At 42.8% G+C, this 23,108-nt stretch overlaps 1 protein-coding gene across 3 annotated transcripts; it reads left to right on the top strand.

Moving 5' to 3' along the window:
• The first annotated feature begins 5,092 nt into the window (after positions 1-5,092).
• Positions 5,093-14,288, top strand: ppm1db (protein phosphatase, Mg2+/Mn2+ dependent, 1Db). 3 transcript variants are annotated; one of them, XR_012984632.1, is made up of 7 exons: positions 5,093-5,805; positions 7,332-7,560; positions 7,926-8,050; positions 8,778-8,959; positions 9,334-9,558; positions 11,369-11,974; positions 12,886-14,288. XR_012984632.1 is itself a non-coding variant. In XM_076274136.1 (6 exons), the coding sequence occupies exons 1-6, from the start codon at positions 5,250-5,252 to the stop codon at positions 11,792-11,794; spliced, it is 1,740 nt and encodes a 579-aa protein (XP_076130251.1). In that variant the 5' UTR covers positions 5,093-5,249; the 3' UTR covers positions 11,795-14,288. The 3 variants fall into 3 exon arrangements, 2 of the variants coding, with proteins under 2 accessions (XP_076130251.1, XP_076130250.1); XM_076274136.1 differs by having other exon boundaries at positions 11,372-14,288; XM_076274135.1 differs by having other exon boundaries at positions 11,369-14,288.
• Positions 14,289-23,108: the final 8,820 nt, after the last annotated feature.

The raw sequence follows: 23,108 nt of genomic DNA, 5'->3' as shown, positions 1-23,108 counted from the left end.
ACAGAACCAGACTGAGGCTTACCGGTGGGCGTCCAGCGACTCAGGTATGAGTATCCAAAGAATCCACCCCAGACACACGTGCAAGGCCACGCAAACACATACACAGCACGGCTACGGTCACACTATGAGAGCACCCACACTACACACTGAAGAGGTCCCACCACCTCGAGGACACCGTTCCCACCGTCAGCACTCAGCACCTGGACATACAGCAAGGACAGAAGACAGTGTTAACTACAGGTCGTAGGTTCACACACACACTGACACACACTGACACAGGCAGACACAGACAGAAACAGACAGACACAGACAGACAAAGACAGGTTAGTAGAAATAACTGAAACAAACAAAGACAATGAAATGATGTTTGCGAAACAACGGCAGCACTGATTCTCCGCAGCGATAATCACCTCCTCTCAATGATGCAACTCAAATGACAAATAATAGCATTACATGGAAACAATTGACAAAGTAAACTAGGTTCCTGGCATTCCACAGCACTAAGCAAACGGCCTCCTGCCGAAGAGCACAAATGACACAAAACAACTGAAAGAAAACAAACAAACCAAATGAATTCACAATTCAGGGGACAAAGACACACAACCACTCAGTCACTGCACCACGTAACAAACACATTCATTCAGGTCTGAGGGCAGGTGCTCGGCCGGCCACACCAGTGGCCTAGGATACAGTTCGTTCAAGTCGATGGGCTCAGTCAATTAGCTTGATCCTAATAAGTCGCACAGCAGATAGATGATTGTGCGCAAACAGCAGCTAGGCAAAGCAGCAGTCGTTCTAAGGCAGGCCGGCAAACACTTCGTTGCTATGGTAGCTATCCCTGAAACACACAATAATAGGCCTATTAAGCTACCACCCAAATAAAGTAACCACCTAGCCCGAATGGAAAAAGACCTACCTGAGCCACAGCGTGTTGATACATGAAGCTCGCAGGCAATGCTTGGCGTACGAGGCAATGACTGTAACGATGCGTTATTCCGCTCAATCTGATGTAAGACGGGGTAGCCACAACACAGCAGAGAGTTCTATAAAAGATCGGAGCTCCACATAAGCCACGAGCAAGCTGGGCAACGGTAAAACATTTGCGGTAGGCCTTTACGTACCTGCGACACAACCGGAAATCAGGTGAACCCAAACAATACAAACTTCTAGCGTTGCGTGCTGCCCTAGGGGTATGTTCGAGCTATAACGTCTCCCTTGTGAAATGATTGGCCACCAAAGACATAATGTGAGCCAACCACGAACTAGATAGAAAAGACGAGAGCCAACCATAACCAAATGAGAAGGGGGATGGCTGGATGCAACCCCAATCCATCCTGCCACACGTAGCACTGCACAGAAATGGAAGCCCTTTGTGGCAAATAGAGTGACTGAAATACAGAGCCTACTAATCCTGAGTCTTGGACACATTGTAATGGCAAAAACAATCCTGCGGACCCACAAAAGGGCAGAGCGCACAGAATCTCATAAACAGTCAGCTGTGGTGGAGGGGACCTTCCTACTCTACGGTAGCCACTGAACCACCTGTAATTGATGAACCCTCCATAACCAATGAAGCAAACGCAGAACTAAGGACAGGATTTCATGTTGCTGTTGAATGAACTAGTACTGAACAAGTTGAATTGCTGTGGGACCTGATATAGCAGGTTAAAAAACTGTACTGAGAATCACAGCTTGGGTGACGCAGTTCATTGTCAATACCCGCTCACCCCAGAAACGCAAGGAGAGCTTACCGCAGAGGAGCTCATCACAGCCGAAACATACTGGGTGAGGATGCCCCAAGAGTGCAGTTTCAACCAAAAAATAAATCAACTGAAATCGGGGAACAACCTTGGAAAGGATTCGAAAATCAGAGATCTGGAGCCATTCTTGGATGCACATGGCCATGTCAGTTTGGGAGGGAGGTTACAGCAATCTGAGTTCAGTTTTAGAGAGTAACAGCCATGGGTGCTACCCAAGGCGCACCGATACTCTGAGTTGCTGGTTCAACATTGTCATGAGGAGGCAATGCATGCTGGGGTGAGGAATACTCTAGTGCAGTTGAGGGAGAGGTATTGGATTCCAAGGGGGAGACAGCTTGTTAAGCAGATTATCCCGCAGGGTTCTGTACTTGGGCCCCTCCTCTCTCTCATATACATCCTCCCTCTTGGCCAGATTATTCGCAGCCACAGTCTCAACTTCCACTGCTATGCAGATGACATCCAACTCTATCTTACCACTCCCTCTCCCTCTGACCCCCCACCATGCTCCCTCACTGACTGCCTCTCTGACTTACAATTATGGATGCAAAACAATTTTCTCAAGCTCAACACAGACAAAACCGAAATTCTGCTGATTGGCCCTAAAAGCATCCTCACCAAATCTCCCAGTCTCACTTTCAACATTGATGGCTCACCTGTCCACTCTACCCCTGTTGTTAAAAACCTTGGCATTCAGCTTGACTCCACCCTTAGCTTTGATCCTCATATCAAATCACTCACTAAGACTTCCTTCTTTCACCTTAATAACATTGTCCGCCTCCGACCCTTCCTCTCTGTTAGTGATGCACAGACTTTGGTTCACTCCTTCATTATGTCCCGTCTAGATTACTGCAACTCACTTTTCCTTGCTCTCTGCCCACTAAGACTACAATATATTAAAAACTCTGCAGCATTGCAATATATTCAAAACTCTGCATTGTATGTCAAGTCTAATGGTCAACTGAGAAAGACATACATTGCTTTATTTACCTGTGCTGTTACACGGGCAGTACACTTGGAGTTGGTCTCGGATCAGACTCCAGAAAACTTTCTACTAGCATTCTAGTCAATGTGTGTCTTAGTTCTACATCTACTGGAGATCTTAATATCTTAAATACGATCGCATTCCATTTAGAACATCTTATTTTGATCTTACAAACGGCGGCATCAAGACACATTTGAGTTCTACATCTGAGAACTATAACATCCCAGCAGGGAATTTAGCCGGGTTGTTTCCACTTCCCTATCCCACAACCCCCACACTTTTAAAAAGCTTGATACGCCTCTGGACCTGGGTACCGCGATGCAGTCAGTTGAGGTGGCAAGAGGGGTGTGCCGACGGACAACCAACAGGCCGTCTTAAGACAGGGTGGTGACGTGCAAGTAGTGTTTCACATCGCAAACATTGGTCAGTTTTTTGGAAGACCCTGTGCCCTGATGGAGATGAGCACAGGTCCGTCTAAAATCAGAGCACTCAACGTGACTGAATACAAGGATACAAGGATACAAGGAAGTTTATTGTCACATGCATATAGTTACTGGATGTAAGAAATGCAGTGAAATTATGTCTGGTGTCAGCCTATTTGTGCATTTATGGATTAGTAGATTAAGTGGCAAGGGCTGCATAAGAAAGATGGGGGAGGATTGGGATTGGGGGGGGGGCACCAACAAGGAGCACCCAAGAGCAACAGGGGCAAGGAAAAACTCCCTTACTAAGGAAGAAACCTAAAGGAATAGCCAGCCGACCTGTTAGTAAAATGCAGCTTCTGGGAACCACACTCAGAGCACTCAGACTGAATAGCTAGCCATGCTGACCTGTTGGTAAAATGCAGCTTCTGGGAACCACACATGATGTCATTGGCAGTAACCGGACACACAACAGTGTCAGCAGCAGTCTGGCACAGGGCTGTCACATTCTAGTGCATTGTGGCTTGCCAAATCAGATGGCAGGATAGCTACATGCCGAATCAGCATGTGCAAGTGACTGGCTGTGGACAATCACACATGGGCTTGAATAAAATTCCCCCTACATAGCTTCTCAAATGCTTGGACATAGCGCTTGTTGTCCGTCAATACACAGTACGCTTTCTGAGAAGAATTATGTTAGGTCCAAAGTGCTTCAACATATTTCGCTGAGGGGGGTGGTTGCCCAGGGCATCACACAAGCTAGGACCGCCACTGCATGATTCAAGGATAAGGCCTTCTGAGCATAGTTGAAGGCACGGCTCATCAGACCACTGAATGACATCCTTGGAGTCGCGCCCTGCAACCACATCATCCAGAGGGGCGAGTATGTACTGCTACTACACTGCACATATCTGTACATGTTGTTCATACATTATTCATACTGCATATCCATATCTATTCTGCTCTTACAAGGTTACTGCTAATACGGTGCACATATTTATATTTAATTTATATTACTGCAAACTATTCCACCTTCTTAATTGTATACAGCCGTGGCCTACTGGTCAGGGCTTCGGGCTTGTAACCGAAGGGGTGCCGGTTCGATCCCCGACCCGTAGGAAAAATGTGGGTGGGGGAAGTGGTTGAGCACTGCTCTCCCATCTCTGAGTGCCGCTGTAGCAAGGCAGCTCACTACTCCGGGTTAGTGTGTGCTTCACCTCACTGTGTGTTCTCTAATTCATGGATGGGATAAATGCAGAGACCAAATTCCTTGTATATGCAAGTATACTCTGCCTAAAAACCTGTTTTACATTACATTATTGTCTACAATGCACATAAGTTATACTGTTTATGTACCACCTGTCTATACTGTGTATATCACATTGCACTTTTCAGACTTTTTTTTCACTTCTGGTTAGACACATTTCGTTGTCTGATGGTGGCAGTTTTTAAGCACATGGGTTTAGATAATATAAATTTGCTTCCCTTCAAGGTTGGATTTCCCCTCATTGTTTACATTCTGAGATTACGATAAATCACCAAAAGATCATTGTTAATACCTTCTGTTAGTCAACTTTACCAGGGGTGCCAATAATTGTGGGAAACTTATAGTTACAAAACTGCATTAAGTAAACTATGTGAAGCTGGGAATCAACTGAAAAATTAACATACTGGTAATATTTTCCAAAAACAAATATGCCTATAATTTTTTTCTGTTTAAACAATATCTTTGCACTATTCTAAATGAAATATAGAGTTTACATGATTTGCTAATCGACAATCGACAGTCGACAGAAACTGATGACCAGTAGACTTGGAGGATAAGTCTACTAGGGTAGTGGAGAGCCATGCAAACCCATAGACTGTAAAAAATAGTGCAAACCACTAGGGGCAGTATACTTCCGGCTTGAGACTCCGGTGCCGAATATTCATTTAGAAGATATCTATGTTACCACTGCGAGAGTAGACATAAACAAAAGACGGGCTCTGAAATATCAATGTTTTTGCTGCCGAAATTGCGGCCAAGTCGGATACGATCATTGTATTTAATAAATCTGACATTAACTTATTGGATCCGTTAATTCCATGGCCATGCATAGCGACTTATCGTTGCGAGTAAGTGTTTTCTCCGAGCAAGGAGGAAGAAAATACATGGAGGATGTTACCGAGGTGGTGTTGGAGTACGAGCCGAGCGAGGACGAGCTTGGCTCGGTCGGACATGGGGACTCAAAGGCGGACTACCATCCTGAAGATCAGCTTGCTGAGCAGCCCTCCTCTCATGCAGCAGATTCTCTCTCCGAAACAGCAACTTCACCCGTCACTGTTGTGTGGACTCAGAAAATAACCACAGAGGAACAGGTAGATAATGCCAGTGTAGACATTAACGTTAACTGTGCAGAGGAAACGTCTATACGGTTATCGCAACCAAAGGCAGAATCTGCATCGGAGTCGCGGAGGTCTGTGGCATTTTTTGCCGTTTTCGACGGTCATGGAGGTCGGGAGGCAGCACATTTCGCTCGGGATCACCTATGGGACTTTATAAAAAAGCAACGGGGATTTTGGTCCAAAGACTACAGGGATGTATGTGTTGCTATTCGAAAGGGTTTCATAGCCTGCCATCATGCAATGTGGAAAAAGCTCCGTAAGTACCTTTTACTATTAGCAGCAATATCATAGTAAAAAGCTATACATATGTTCTTTAAATCTTTAGAAAATAAACCTATTTAAGGAGTATTCACCTGATCGTAGATGTTGTTAGCATCAAGCTAATGTTAATTGAAAGCTAATGCCGCTGCTCACTGTTTTGTAACTGTAAACCAATTGTATTAAGTTAGCTAACCTAGCTAGTAGCCTAGTTACTTTGGGCGATTCGTTGTTGAGATGATAAAGTGGAATGATTACTGTATCGCTAGGTAGTCTTAAATGATGATGAACGTTATTGTGCTGTAATCTTTGTCGAAAATCTCACCCCTTTAATGATCTGGAGGTTGTGAGTTGGAGGGAAAACAAGCGGTTTTAGCAGAGACTGAGCATGCTCAAAGTGCTGCGCATTTCATAAGCTAGTGATAATACTAGCTCTGTGATGCTAGTGACGTTAGCTTTATATAGCAATGTAGCTATAGCTCATTTTATCATCGTATACGTAAGTGGAGTGTTTTACGGGTTAATCTATGTCACTATGTTATGGTAAATAATGCCCAGATTTGACGCTCACCAGTCCAGTTCACACCTCTGACTAGTGCTACCCCTTTGTTGGTTGCGACATGTTCTCGTGGGTTTTCAAACTTCCCGGGCAGCTCAAATGAAACTGATTGACTAGTGAACAAGTTATCTGTGTGTGTACTACACTGCCGTTCAAAAGTTTGGGGTCACTTCCATTCCACTCCATTATAGACATAATACCAGCTGAGATCAGTTGCATTGTTTTTTTTAATCAGGGCAGCAGTTTTCAGATTACATTATGTGCTTACATAACTGCAAAAGGGTTCTCCAATGTTTTCTCAACCTTTTAAAATGATGTCAGATTAGTAAACAGAATGTGCCTTTGGAACATTGGATGAATGGTTGCTGATAATGGGAATCTGTATACAAATGTAGATATTGCATTAAAGATCAGCTATTTCTTTCTACAACAGTCATATATAACATTAATGATGAAAACAAGGACATTTCTAAATGACTCCAAACTTTTGAACGGTAGTCAGTGTTTCCCATACATTGACTTATTTGTGGCGGCAAACCACAATATCAACATTGATCACCATACAATGATTTTCCAGGTTGTACTAAATTGTGCTTAAATCTGGTTAGCATCATACCACGCTGTGCTAATTTGTTAAAAACTGTTGCATTCAAGTTAATTCTGCAAACCTACCACCACAAATATAATTTAATTCTGTGGGAACCACTGGTAGTGTATGTTTAATGGATTATTCTTACAGAGATTAGAATACCAGCACGTTGTTTACACATGTTCATGAACTATGCATATGTAAGTGAAACATTTCGTTTAAAAAATGAATTTGTGTGTGTGTGTGAGAATGAGGATAAAGTTCACACTGATTGGATGAAAATACTTCTAGAACTTAGGCACTCATCTCTGTTTCCATGTGTTTCATTTTATTTCCTCTACCCACTCCTCACATACTCACTCACTCACCTATGCAGCTGAATGGCCAAAGACCATTACTGGTCTTCCAAGCACCTCAGGCACAACGGCCAGTGTTGTAGTGATCCGTGGAGACCGCATGTATGTGGCGCATGTGGGAGATTCATCTGTTGTGCTCGGGGTCAGGGAAGATCCCACAGACAAGGTCATCAAAGCTGTGGAGGTCACACAAGACCACAAGCCAGAGCTCCCCAAAGAGAGGCAACGAATCGAAGGCCTTGGTGGCAGGTGAGAGTGAAAGGATATACCCACACATCAAAGTAACAAGTAGTAGGGTCCAATGTTTTATTGTGTTGTGGACTGTGGTTGGTTGAGACATGTAAGATTTAACAAGTTGGGAATGTTATCAGATGCAATTAGCTGTAATTAGTAGTTATTTTCATGCAGCTCAACTTTGAATCGACTGAATGGTGACATGAGCTATAGCCTAAAGCAATGAGGCGACCTGTTCCAATGTTGTATGCTTACAGAAATACCTCACCCATGTCCTTTGCCTTTGCATGTGATTTTCTGTCTACACTGTTGGGTTACTTAGAATAGCCTAGTAGTATGTCTGTAGGATCCTAACATCTGCATTGGATTTCCTTCTGTAGTGTGGTGAAGAAGTCGGGGGTGAACCGTGTGGTGTGGAAGAGGCCCAGGCTGACTCACAATGGACCCGTGAGAAGGAGCACTGTCATAGACCAGATCCCGTTCCTTGCTGTTGCTCGAGCACTTGGTGAGATAAAGTTTGTGCAGCAACCTGGGATGCTCTTAAGGCCAAGGCCCACTGTGTCAGGTGACGCCTCAGTTTAGAACTCGATTTCTTCTGACGGAGCAAAACCTGCTGCGCATCAACGGCAAAATCCATAGACGCGGATGTCGTCACCAGTGGGCGTTGGCCTTTATGAGTCAGCAGAAAAGTTTTGACATAAGACCTGTCTTGGCATGTTTTGACATTTATTCACAATTACATTATTACTTTGTGGATTTTGTAGTCACATTTAGCCTGGCTAACGTCAGACCTCATCTCATTGAGATGGGGTCTGGGAACTAGACATTAATTTTCTCGTATTTGAAACGTGGTTTACGAATGCCCAGAGCCGTTTATTGGGCGCTACGAATGTCTATCAAATGCGTCTGTACGTATAACGGCTTCGGTGTGTCGTCATCGTCTTGCTGCCCTCCCTCCGTTTTGTGATTGGTTCCTTCGTTGAGGTGAAAACGAAGTCCATAGAATCCAGGCTGCCTAGCAGCGTGAATAAAATTGCGCGCGTAAGGCAGCATAAGGCTAAGGAAAACCCAGGCTTAGTCACATTCATAAATGTCCTCATTTTTGAAAGAAGTTTTATCTGAAATTTATACTTAACAATGTGTATGCTGTTGTCACTATGGATGTCAGTTCTTTGTGTGTTCTTTTTTTTAATGACACATAACTGATCCGCTTGGGACCAACATGTGCGCAGGTGATCTGTGGAGTTACGACTTCTACAGCGGAGAGTTTGTGGTGAGTCCAGAGCCAGACACCAGTGTGGTGACGCTGGACCTCAGGCGGCACCGCTACATCATCGTGGGCAGCGACGGCCTGTGGAACATGGTGCCCCCTCAGGAAGCCGTCACAGTGCTGCAGAGCCACGACGAGGCAGCGGTGAGGACCAGTGGCAGCAACGTGGGCGTGGGCTCCTCCAAGGGCGATATTCAGGATGGTAGATTAGCTGCTACGTTAGGATTGAAGAACTCCAGCTGAAGCTTAGCTAGTGCTCAATGGGCCTTGATGGGTTTTTGCTCATTCATTCACTGCATGATCTACATTGACTTTCTGCTTTTGCTTCAAATGCTCTGTAATTACAGTTTAGTTACTGATATAGCAGCAACTGGCATAACTACAGGAGGAGTTTGTAAGTGTATGAAGAATGCAGCCTTCTCACACTTCCACAAGTCTGTATTTAGGGCATGTGGTACGTGCAATTTTTCCACCACAAGTGTTGACTCCAACTCCCTCTGACCCCCTCCACCTCACAGGCTCCTTTTGGCATGTCCTGTGCCCGGAGGTTAGGCTGCCACGCTCTCCTGCGGTGGCGTCAGCGCATGCTCCGCGCCGACAACACCAGTGTCATCGTCATCGCCCTGCCCGAGCCGGGCAAGCCGCAGCTGCCCATGCATCGCGACGAGGTCATCCTCAACCTGGCCGAGGGTCCCCAGCACGACCCACCGGCCGACTCTCGCGCCGACACGCCACTGATCAAGGTTCGTAACCCCACGCCAACAACGCTCAGGTTGGGTTTCCCTATGGCCGGAGTCTGCTGTACAGTGAACTTTGCTTTGCTTTGTGGTTTCTCACACACAGGAGAAATGTTGAGGTGATTAGAAAAAAAATGGCTGCTTTTGTCTGACTGATCAACTCAGAGTAGGTATGGGTCGTTGTTCCTAACCCTGCTGAAAGAGATTTTAAGCGCTGATTTGTGTGTTTGGGATCAGAGGCATGGCCAGACTTAAGCTGCTGTGCTCCAGTAGGCTTGCGGATGATGCGGCTAAACCCCTGCCTGGTTTGCACTCATGATTGTTTTACAATGTGTAACATTGTGCTGTGTGCAGTGTTTATGGGTTACTAAGTTCAGTTGAGGCATGGCCACATTGGAGGCACATAAGGTGGTGCATAACTGTAAATCTAGCTATTAATAATGTTAATAACTAGGGTTGTGAATGGTTGGATGGTTATTTTTAAATTAACCTAGGATTAAAATATTTGCATAAACTGGTGACTGACCAAATAATAACTGATTTTCTGACAGTTAAGTCATATGAACATGTTCTCTTGCTAGACCCATCACTGTCTCTCTCTCTCCCTCCCTCCCTCCCTCCTTCCCTCCCTCACTCACTCCTTTGCCAGACATAGTGGGTGACTCATTCCCTCTGTCTTTAGTCTTTGGTTGAAGCTGCACATCTTGTTTGTTTACTCTTCTTGGAGATATTCCTGGTAGGCTCGGAAGAGAGTGGGCCAAGTGTGTGTGTGTTTGTGCTTAATCCTTTCATGTGAAATGTGTTTTGGCTTTTGTGAAAAAGGCACTTTGATCTTGCCCTAGTTTTACCTCTGGCACTGTGGCTATTTTGAAGATGACAACTAGTGTTAAGTGCAGTAGACATAACACTTCTTATTTAGAAATTATGTCCTATTCTTCTGTATGCAAGATATGTAGATATGGTGTGATTGGACTCTGTTGTGATTTGTTGGTTTTGTCTACAGTAAATCTCATTGTTAATGCTTCAGACATGTAAATAATGTCACCTATAAACATGTTTCAGTTAGTTGTATAGACTTTCTTGTTAGCCCATGGCACCTGCTGGCTAAGGATTTATGGCCTTTTAAGCCATAATGCCATTTATGGAAAGTGTAACATTTGCCAAGCCCTGTTTGCCACCCTGTCTACCTCAGTAAAGTGGTGGAGCACTCATTGGAAATGGAAGTACGAAGGACTCCCCGCCATTGCAGTGTTATGTATATTTATCTATTCAAGTAGTTTTATCTTGCATCAGACACAAAGATCTCAGTTATATGATATGTTGTAAAGGCTGAGACCCTGTGTGGGGGTGATGTGTGAATTGCAAAGCTTTAACGTTTCAGATAGCAGTCTTACAGCAGGCTACCAATTGATTAAACCCAATTCTAACCACATCAAAAATGTCCATATACGTTTGTAAAGAATGGATTAGGTGTGAAATGAGCCAGTGGGTCAATTGCCCCACCACCTGTATCTTGGAAAACAATTTTGTCATGTGAGCCTATATTCAGAAATTAGTTGCAAGTGTTTTTTTCCAATAAAGTATTATGACACATTAGTTTCACATCAAGTATAATATGCTTCATTTTAAAATGATATCAGATATGTTAATGAACTGTCAGTGTATAACAGTGACTGTGAAAACTGTCCAACCAAGGATGGTGTTGTCAGCTGGTTAGCTGAACAGCTGACCATCAGATTACTAACATCACGCTACCTCTGTTTAACAGTGTAATTAGCTAAAACCTTCATTCCGTCTCCTCTCGCTCTTTCCTTAGCAGACACCTGATCCGGTCATCGTGTTCCCATCAGGCGACTCGCCGCCCCCCTTAGAGCGAGCGAATGGCCTAACAGGGGTCAGCCTCTGTGACCTGTCAGACTCCCTGGCCGGATCAGACCCTGAGGACTCTGGCCTCTCGAGCACGGCCCTGACCGGCTGGTTGGACGAAGGGGAACAGGAACGGACCCCGGGGCCCCCTGCTGCTGCTGCTGCAGCTGCTCCGTCCCTTTCAGGCCCTGTGGTCAAGCGGGCCCGCAGGGGCATCCAGCGCTCCCTACACCACCCTTACCGCCGCCGCAACGCTGAGCGGACACCTCTGAAGCGTGGTAGCGGCGGCGGCGGTGGCAGGGCCCAGAAACGAGCACCCAACGTCTCACCCATCCTGCAGCAGCAGCATCGGAAAGCAGCTCTGTGTGTGTGCTGAGCGCCAGCAAGTGGATCTTCCCTTCTCTCTTTTCTCTCTCTTGCTCGCTCTCTCTCTCTCTCTCTCTCTCTCTCTCTCTCTTTCTGTCTGTTTTGCTCACACACACACAGACATGTACATATACGCAATTCAGAGACTTGCCTCTCTATATCCATTCTTGAGAAAATGTTATGATCACAGGTAAGGTTGAACAAGCAATGTTGTTGTAAACATTTTATGGACATTACATTGTGGTTACCTTTTAAAATGTTGCTACTTTCAGAATACTTTTACATGACCTCTGTGCTCTTGTTCATAATTGGCTGTCCCTTGCTGGTGATGCATTTGAACTGATAACTATGACAGCCAAACATTTTAAATATACTTTAAAAAGCACAGCCCCCAGCTAAATTAACATGAATTATCATGAGTGCCTGTGTCATGATGCCTATGTTTTTTTTAAATGTATTTGTTAACTTGTCTTTTTATATTTTGCTTGCAATTTTTTGCTGATATTCTCGGTAGATTTTTGTTGAATGAGTATGAAAATGCATTCACATAGCACATGCTTTTAACATCTAATTGGAAATAAACAAAACCCTCATTTTTATGCCCAGTTTTACTTCATATGTAGTTTTTAAAAACCCATTTATGGATACAGACACACAACAAATTCTAGCAGCAGTGATGTAAATACGAGGAAATGTTATGTAGGTATTTAATGGTGATTGATAAACAGACGAACACAACTTCAGCTCTCAATGGAAGTACTGTAAGAGTATTCTAAAAAAAGCCTGAGTCATTTTGTGTGCTCCTGCTCAGGGCATAAATGACCATATGTAGGACCATGTAACAAGTATTCATGCACTAAAACCTAAGAGTAATGCTCCTCATTTTGATAACTCATGAGAAATAATCCATTCTGTCCAGCAGTGTTCATGTATCACAGTATCATATAAGGCAGACTACAACATTTTGGAGGTTATTGTAAAATGTTTTTTGTTTTGTGAGTGTGTGTGTGTGTGTGTGTGTGTGTGGAAGAATTAAGAATGTATGATTTCATGTCAGCATATAAGCTTTTTCTTTCTTTCTTTCTTTCTTTTTTTCTTTAGATATTGACATAACTCCTGGTAATGAAAAACACTACCCGCAAAAATTTGTTCAAGCCAGTTGTAAATCTCAAAGTTCTAAAGGATTTATGAATATTTTGAATAGAATTACCAATTATAAACTGAGTTGTACGATATATTTTTATATGTGATATATTAAAAAAAAAAGTCAAAAGAGACATCATTTACCTGATCTCCATGGTGGAAATGTTCTCATGTTAAACTTCTCGCAGCTTATGGCATAGTAAATAACATCCAAAGTTTCGTCATATTTGTATGTCTGCACCTCTTGATGTTTCAATAGGCATGTCTCCTGATCTTTAATACGGTAGTCATCATCGACAGAAACATCAGAAATAAACTTGACTGATGTCAGGTTTTTGTTCTCCATCAGTACCAGAGGGACAAGCTTGTCCACTTCCATTCTGAGGTTGTTGAAAGATTCTGTGGAAAAAAATATTTGCTCTTCCAATAGATCCCCTGTAAGTGTTCTTTGGCTGTTTTGTAGAGTATAGTTGGACCACTGCCTTTGGTCAAGGAATGGTCTGTGCAGCTAACCCAATAATCAAGTTTATCAGATATACTCTCCATTAACTATTACATTAATTTTGTAGGCTGGTCCTTTTGATGCGTTTTGGGTGCTATGATTTCAAGCATATTAATTTCTTGAAATGTTCATGAAGATAATTTAACTGTGTGTTAGGTCATCTAAAATGCAATGTAAAAAGAAAGTTGGACTTAGTTTGACCTTGCAATTGGGTACATTTTCACACCAGGGTGTGTCTGTGTGTGTGTGAGAGAGAGCCTTTCAGGCTTCATGCATCTATATTGTGTGGTGCTGGTCAAATTGCACTGTTTTTTTTTTCTTCTCATGGGCAATATCAACATCACTTGTGCTGTAAATACAGCTTTTTTCTAAATATGTATTATTGACTGTTGGACATGATGTTTGGAGCTGTAACAGATTCTGGACGACTAGATCTTTTTTTTTTTAACATGTTTTAATTTTTAACTTTGATTTTATATTTCTGTGATAATTGGTTGAAAGGGATTTTATTTAAATACAGCAGTGATCCTTTTCGGGAAAACCACCTTTCTTGTATGGCTAATGATGCATCTCCCGGCTGTCAGTACAGTAAGCAGATTTACTTTATAGCTATATCAGGATTCTGCATGTCGAACATTATTTGTTAAGGGTATATTTTTTATTATTATTTTTGTTTTTATCTGGACATGTATTTTGATGTCAAAGTGGTGGCCTGAACAATAGGCACAATTGTGATCTGATGTCAGTCTGGCTACATGTTTACTGTGGTCATTTACATGTGTGCACAGTCTTGATGTTGAACAGCTTCACTTTGAATGTGACTGGACATCAGTGTATAGAATAAACATGTTTTCAGTAAGATCTGCTTGTCTGGATTGTGTAACTGCAATATGTACAGTAACCACAAAAAAATATGTTGCGCTTGCTGAAACTAAACTGAAGACATTTGCTACCTTGATTTTCTCCCCCAGAAATAAGTAGTCCTTGAAATTCATTTAGGGTTATTTAGACGTATTACTAGATTTGAAAAAAAAAAGAATAATGATAAAAAAACAACTTAACAACTCTTAGCAAAACTCAAAGTATTGAGATTTAATGATGAGTTCACTTTCAAATCATAGCTTGAGCTCTATGAATGGACTACTGGTAAACATTTGGTTTGGATTGCAATAGAGGCCAATGTTGAACAAAGTATCGTACAGGGGTGGAGGAGGTAAAGATGAAAGAGGAGGAGGTCGGGGAGGAGAAGAGGATATGTGGACAGGCAGAATGGGAGTCAGAATCCCGATACTGTTAACTTGTTGAGGAGTGAATTCTTTTGTTGGCTCCTATAATTCTACGCAAACCTTCTATAGTTTCAGAACAACAGGTTTTGATGAAATCAGAGTGACAGTGATTGGCCATGTTGTGTTGGAACATTCTTAGGGACTCTATTTGTATTAAGTGTGTTTACAGTACTACATATTTCATTATTGAATGTTGCATTGACATTATTGTTATTATTGCTATTTTCCTTAATGTAGTCTTACAAAGTTTTTAAAATTGTTTACTATAAATGTTTGGATATTGTATTGCTTTATTTTGTATGTCGCTTTGGACAAAAGTGTCTGCTAAATTCCATAACCATATTTGACTAAACTTTATTGAAAACTGCTATGCCCTGCATACAAGGCAAAGGCACATGTACTGTGTAATTAAGTGTGTAATTGTTGATTAGATTTTATTTATTTATGCCTGTAGCTTTGATTTTACTGACTAGTTTCGTAGTGCCTAAGTAATAAGGGGGGAAAAACGATTCCTTTTCACTAGGTGGCAGTACTGTTCTAGCCAGCAATTTCACAATGCGGTGGCATTGTGACTAGACCACTTAGACCTCCCTAGAAAGGTCAACCATTGAGTAATGTTCCCTGTTGTGAACTCAATATGCAGTGTTTGTGCTTTAGAACAGGTTGTCCAGACATTACAAGCAACTTTTGTGTTTGGTTTCACAAAAAACCTCAGTGCCACAACAGCTCTCTTCCAGGCTGGAAAGTCGAATGCATCAGCAACAGCAGTTTTGCCCTTCGAGGCCTTTTTGTGTATTTAACAGCATGTGCGTGTTGAGAGCTGCATACTCTGGACATGAGTGAATATGAAGTGTTCCTGACAACCGCTAAGCCAACACCTTCCGTAATGGCGTTACATTGACAGCCCCCCCCCCCCATCCACCCACACACTCCCTAACCCTGTTTCTATGTCTCCTAAGAGTGTCTTGCTCCTGTTTGAGTGTCTGCATTCACATCTCCGACCACAGTACAAGATGACCGGCCTCGCTGAGAGGTCTGGGGGCTGATGGGGAGATAAAGGCTCGGCCGGCAGCCGTGATCAAGAATGTACTGCAATGAGGTGGTGTGAGAGTGAGAGACACGGTCCAACTCTCTCAAGAGGTGTCTGACTGGAAAGCTACTTCTTCTCGGGCTCCTAAATGCATTGAAATACATGGACCCAACAAGACAATAGCTTCCCCCATTTCCTGTGTGAGGTTTGTGGCACCCACAGTGATTTTGTAAACAAAAAATTATAAAGGAAAAAAACAAATTAAGCTGATGGCCTAACTGAAACTGTACCTCCTTATTCTCTAATACATTAACACAGACAGGGATCCAGAGGGAGCAAGCCTACTTTCCACCAACAAAATAGCTATACAGACTAGCCCTGTTATCAATTTGTTTGCAAATTGTCCCAAGCAAAGAATACAAACTGGATAACTAATGAGGCTTTATTAAATGCTAGTAACTGTCAATGTTATTGCTACACTTGTCAGAAAGATTGATCTGTTCTATATTTTACATTTCTGTATCCATCTATGGAATAGTGAAAGGACGGATTTCATGAAAATGCACATCCAATCTAATATTAGCAGAGGGCAGCCCTGTTAGACTTGACTGAAGACCATTAAAACTGAAGCATGAAATATAACAGCATAATGCACGGCCATGCCTGGAAATTTCACATTACATTAGGCCTGTGTATGTGTCTCATTTGCTGTAGCTTGTGTACAATACTATTATCTCATTAGATCCATACATTATGTAAACACAGTAAACACATTCGCTTAATGGATTCAATTGATTTTATGAGAGAAAGCTCTCTCGACTTTCAAAAGGGCAGTGTCAATTATTGTTGAGCAATTTGGAAACTAGGAAAAATTAAATGCACAGTATTTGGGGGTGTTTGCAAAGCCCAGAAAAGGGTATTGTACAGACCATCATACTGAAAATAAATTCTAGAGGAAATTCAAAATAGTGCAATGTAAATTCAAAATAACTTTGGACCTGTATACTACAATTTCCATAGAATTATATTGGTCATTGTACAGTGTTATATATACATGATTTACAACATTTTCAATTATCTCCTTAAAATGGTGTTGTATGTGTGGGTATTCTTATTATGACCACCGCGCAGCGAAGCGGCGGTCATATAGGTTTAGTCAGATTTTTTTTTTTTTCTTCTTTTTCGCATGTCCAAATTTCCGTCAATGATTCCCGGGACACTGAAAGACCGGGGTAGACGAAACTTGGTGGGCATGTAACCCCACATGGATAGCATGGAACCATTTTTTGTTTTGATCTGTAGCCCCCCCGCTGGACTGCAACCCCCGAAAGGAGGGTAGTGCAGACACAGTTTTCTGTGAATATCTCGAGAACCGTAAGGTTTAGGAGGACCATTTTTTTTTGTATGTTGATCTCAAGGGGCCATGTCAACCCATTCCATAACCACTCATTTCATGTATAGCGCCACCTAGTTAAACACAAAAAAGTAAAAATTAGGTGTTGTAATCGCAGGTATCTGTGACCTAACATAGTCAAAACTGCACGAAATTGGAAGTGTAGGATCATTATGACACCCTCTGAATGCACGCCACGTTTCGTGGAATTCCGTTCATGGGGGGCCACACAATAAATTCATTTATGTTACTATACACCAACTGGCCTGTAGGTGGCCGGAGACAGTTTTCTGTGAATATCTCGAGAACCGTAGGGCCTAGGAGGTCCACCTTTGTTTTGTATGTTGGTCTTAAGGGGGCATGTCAACCCATCCCATTACCACTTATTTCATGTATAGCGCCACCTAGTTAAAAATTAAAAAGCAAAAAATTAGGTGTTTTCATCACAATAAACATTATGACACCCTCCGAATGCATGCCAAGTTTTGTGAACTTTCGTTCATGGGGGGCCTTACAATAAAATAATTTATGTGTACATTTAGTGACCGTACACCAACAAGGATTCCCGGGACACTGAAAGACCGGGGTACACGAAACTTGGTGGGCATGTAACCCCACATGGATAGCATGGAACCGTCGTTTTTCGTTTTGATCTGTAGCCCCCCCGCTGTACTGGACCCCCCGAAAGGAGGGTAGGGCAGACACAGTTTTCTGTGAATATCTTGAGAACCGTAGGGCCTAGGATGACCAATTTTTTCCGTATGTTTGCCTCCAGGGGTCATGTTAACCCATTTCATGTGCACACATGTGCATAAACAGATACACACGCACACACATACATTCACAGTAATCATACGTATGACACATACTCACACAGTAGACATATGTACGCATGCATGCACATGCACAAACACACATACGCAGGCAAACACACAAGCAAGCACGCACACACACACACACACACACACACACATAAACATAAACGTGTACACGCACACATGCACACAATTCAAGAATTTCTCAGAATTATGAACAGGCAAGATGGGGGTGGGGTTGTATAAAATGAATTTTACATGTGAAATCTATGAACTAATCATGTTTTGGTACTTGTTGTCTAGCAGATACCAGTGAGAATTGAGTGTGGCTAATGCAATTTAGTGAGACAGTTAGAATCATATAGGCCTTTCAGCGTGATTTCTTTTTGTGGAAAAAATGTGCTGGACTGGGCGGCGGTCATATTTTGTACCGCTCTGCGGTACATCTAGTTTGATTAATGTTTGGGTATTGACGTTCTACCAGTTGATGACAGCACACACACACACAAATCAAAGCAGACAGCAACCCTTTTATTCTTAATGGTATGAGTAAGACTAAGTGGCAGCACACAACATGGAGTGCATATTTTTTTCTTCGGTTTCCACCAAAACACCATCTGTTTTGTACTGCAGGGCAAACGAAGGCGAAAACCCATCTCTGTACTCATGCTACAATAAACCACACCACACCAAGTCAGGGCTCTGAAAATAACACCCTGGGCCCAAAAACATATTATCTTGTCTTATTGTATCACACTTCATAAACCTACTGTACTTGGGAAATTCTGAGGTTGCATACAGCTTGATGTTTACCACCAAAAGGATGCCATCCTGACACACCAAATAGATTTCAGCTGTTGCTGGATGCGATCTCCAGGATGTGTGCATGTAATAACAGCTTGTATATTAAGTTAAAAACAAAATTCCAGTCACAACAGTGATGCAGTGTCCTGATGCTACACTAAATATCAGCCTGAAAACAACCCTGCACATAGGACATTGTACACTGGGAGAATTAGAGTCAGATTCACATTGGCAGATTATGGAAGAAAAGTTTGTTTTTATCTATCTATTTATCAAACAGTTTGGTTGCCTGGTAACTCACAGTGCAGAGACCATTACCTCCTAAAGTCATTGCTAACAATGCAACAGGACTTCTGTGGTAGTATATCTCACAGTAACTGGTTATAATTTTCTACATGGGAGTTCTGTGCATATGCATTTTGTGTGAGCTGATGCACAAAAGTGCATCTGCACAGGGCTAACACATCTGATTAGTTTACAAACAAATACATGTACAGTAGTATTTTATAATGACAAACCAAGACAGCTGCACATGCTGAATAATAAGTGCTTCTATTAGTGCGCCCATATAGATGCAGAGCACAAGCTGGTGACCCTTACAGGCCCCCAAAAAGCAAATTGTTCTGCCTGTATAATTCCTGCTGCCGCCACCCTCATCTTAATCAAATGATCTCTCTGCTGTGGATGGCTGCTTTGAAGTCCTGTCAAAGGGCAATCACATTCATCATGGTTGTTGCATTAATTGTAATGCGATCAGTGAGGAGACATTGCACAGTGCACCGGATGGGATTATGGGCTTTCTATATGCCTCAGTGTTTTGGACTATAGTGTACGGTTCAGCACTAGCCATTGGTAAATTGCTTAACCTAGCTAGCATTGCTTAGCTATCTTGGATTGATATGTATGATATAAATGGGGTTTAAGTAGCCTATAATAAAGCTCTGAGCGAAACTTGCCTACTTGAGTTTTGCAGTTTGCATCTTTGGTTAAGATGTTGATGTGGTCGACACACAAATTCATGCACATTCAGTCTTAACAAACTATGAAGTTAGTGCTTCTATTCATAATTTATTGACACTGAACAATACAAACCTTAACTATTTAACTATTAAAGGCTCTTTGAAATGTGTTTACAACTAAATCCCAAAACTGATATGGATGCAATAAACATTGTTCTTTTTAAAAAAAAAATTGTTTTTGTTGTTGCAGTTTAGGTAATACCAGACTTTGTTAGTTAACTAAGCCCAGCCAAGATCAGTGTGTGATATGTCCCTAGTCACTATTGTTTTGTTTTATAGGACATTACACATAATGGGAACTGTTGCTGCCTTGTTGTGAAGGGATTTCTGGACAGGCCCTTAGACAGAGCTTTTAGCCCAGTAGGTTAATGTGTCTGCCAGTTAATCCATGCAGGGGGCGTCCTTCTGCCGCTAGCTAAAAGTCTTCACTTAATACAAACAAATGGCTTAGATGGACTAATTGAAGGTGGGGGTTTCAGCCCTGCCCTTTCACCCCCAGAACTAGCTTTTATTGGTCTTGACTGCGAGCTCCCGCTCTCGTACGCTCGCCAACTTGACTTTCTGTCTGTGTACCAGTGGTGAATTCTCATCCCTGTTACCAAGTGTTTGGTTCCCATTTCCAGGAGATCAGAAATGAGTAATGTCACACAACACACATCAGTGTTAAATGGTACTTTGTGCCAAAACATCAGAAGCACCATCCACAGTAAGATCCTTGTTGATGGAAATTAATTCAACCTATAGGGAGGAAGTGCACCTGGCAAAACGGATCTTTTAGTTAAGTCAAATATCACCACTGCTTCCCAGGCATGTTGTCCAGCAGTATCGCTTACATCCCGCGTGGTTTCCGCATCGGCTCTAAGTATGTCCGTTATTGTCATTAATTTATTGAAAGTGTCCGTGCCTTCCTCCTGCCACCTGATCACCTCATAACGAATCTCCAGGGGCCTGCACGAGACAAGGGCCATTAGCCTTAATGGTGGCGTACATCAAAGGAGCCCATGCCGAGTCGAGAGGGCCCTGGAGAAAACGAGGTTAGGGCTGCTCAGACTGCCCGTCTGCTCAGCGGCAGCCAGCGCCCTGATTTATAACAATGCCCCTGAGCCTGCTGCAGTGACGCGCCAGCCAGCCATCCCCCTGCACTACACAGCCCTATCACCAGACCAGCGGAGCCATGAGACGGGGGGATAGAGAGAGAAAGAGAGAGAGGGAGATAGGAAAGTTGTGCTCTCTCTCTCTATGTTTGTTGGACAGTTAATCTAGTTAATCTTCCAGAAGTGAAAGCCTCTCGAAAGCCTTGAGAGACTTTAAGGTATAGTAGCCAACATTCATTCAAACAAAATGAAGCTGAGGAGCATTGTGCATTGCTATGATGTTTAGTGTCTATAGGTTACAGTAACCTTGGAACAGTACTTAGAACTATACTTAGATGATAATAATATAGCACTTACATTTTTTGAGCCATTCATTCATAAAATAAAACAATTGTCATAGGACTTTGTAGTGAGATGTGCATGATCACATGCTCGACTTTCCATATTCTGAACTCTTTCTGTTCCCCTTAAGGCCTTGTAACAGCTGAAACAAGAAGCCTCATTGAGAGTTAATATAGTGAGCACCTCTGTGGCTGTCTATGGGGACCGCTGAACTCAATCAGGCTAAGTCTCCCGCCCCCCCTGTCGATACCGCTTGGCGCCTGCATTCATCAACCCGGGCCCAGGCGCCGCTGAACTACCGAACAAAGTGTGTGTAAATTGCTCATCATCAATTATTTAACAAAGCACTTGCCTCACGATTGATCAGTGCAAATGTGCTTTCTAATCACCGGAGTTAAGGGTTTAGTTTGTCAATCACAACAGACCAAATCGATGACCTGCTAAGGATGGAGCTACTTGATAGAATACACTTGACTTGAGTCATTTGTTATAGCCTTTTCAAGTGCAAATCTGATTTATTTTGCAACTACCCAAAGATGTCTTTAGATGTCATTATTTTGACATGTATTAATGTTGTGCCCTTTCTACCTCTATCAACTAAGTGCAATCCAAACATCTTTCCCCTGCCTGCAATGATGAATATTTAATATCTGAGACAGTTTACGTGGGATAGGAGGGTTTAGATTATGCTGCCCATATCCCCATGACCTCTAGCCTTCCCAAAGAAACCAGAGGCCTAAGATGGCTTCCAAAAGATAATAACCTTTTGCTGTGGTGCCAGCTGTAGGATGGTTTTACTGAGGCCTCTGGGAGTGTGCCAGGTGTACAGCATTTTATGAAGCGTGAAGTTCTGTCTATGCGTGTAAAGTACGTGCTGTGCTATATTGTGGTGGTATAGATCGTTTCAACTACATAAACAAACGTGCACTCCTAAGGCATTGCCAGTGGCACTGGAAACTATATTGATCTGAGGGTAACTGGCGGATAAACAAAAATGGGAGGGGGGGGGGGGGGGGGTTTGACATTTTGTAGAGCACTACACTTAATTTTGATATATTTCCATTACAACTTATTTGTGTTGATTTTGAACGTTCAATATCACATTGCACTTTTCTGCTTTTTTTGCACTTCTGGTTAGACTCAAACTGCATTTCGTTGTCTTTGTACTTGTACTCTGCACAACAGCAATAAAATTGAATCTAATCTAATCTAATCTAAACTGGAAGTCCTCTAGGAACAGATTGAAAGGGTCTATAGTGTGTGTGTGCGACAAGATTAATGGCATGTAAGGGTATGTCTGCCGAGGAAGGCTGTGTCTCGGAACTCATCACTACAGTTGGGTATGTGCCACACCTCTCTTGGTTACCTGGCTTTTTCTGCCTTTAATCTGACAGGACAGTGGAGAGAGAGAAAGGGCGGGACTGGGAAATGACCCAGGCCGCACACAAACCCCGGTCCCTGCAGGGATGGATTACTGCACGGGCCTACCGGGCCCAGGCCCAGGGGCCCAAGGGGTCAGGGGGCCCTGAAGCCCAAGCCTTTGCATGGAATCATTGCCTCAATATCAACAAATCAGGATGTAGGCTATATGAATCTGATTGAATTTAGTATTGGCCATCCCCAAAATGCACCAGAATACAGGAAATCACATCAAACAAATTAAAAAAATTCTGGGGGAGGACTCCCAACCCCCCCCCTCCCACATATACGACAATAAGTGTATGGGTCCATGGGTCCCTGCGTGGTAACGTGGAACCTAATATGGTATGAGTGCTGTAACCAGTTGTGGCTCAGGCAGGCCCTCAACCTGGAGACCTGCTATCCCATCTCTGTATCAATACAACACAGGAGCAGGAAGCCATAAGAGGAGTGTGATGGAGGCCATCTGTACAGCGG

Source organism: Alosa pseudoharengus, unplaced genomic scaffold (assembly GCF_046254945.1).
Source record: "Alosa pseudoharengus isolate Yale_2024_CS ecotype anadromous, Long Island Sound unplaced genomic scaffold, YU_APseudo_1.1 YU_APseudo_1.1_scf_8, whole genome shotgun sequence".
NCBI lineage: Eukaryota > Metazoa > Chordata > Actinopteri > Clupeiformes > Clupeidae > Alosa > Alosa pseudoharengus.
The sequence above is the reverse complement of the archived record's forward strand: the minus strand, read 5'-3'. Positions and strand labels throughout refer to the sequence as shown.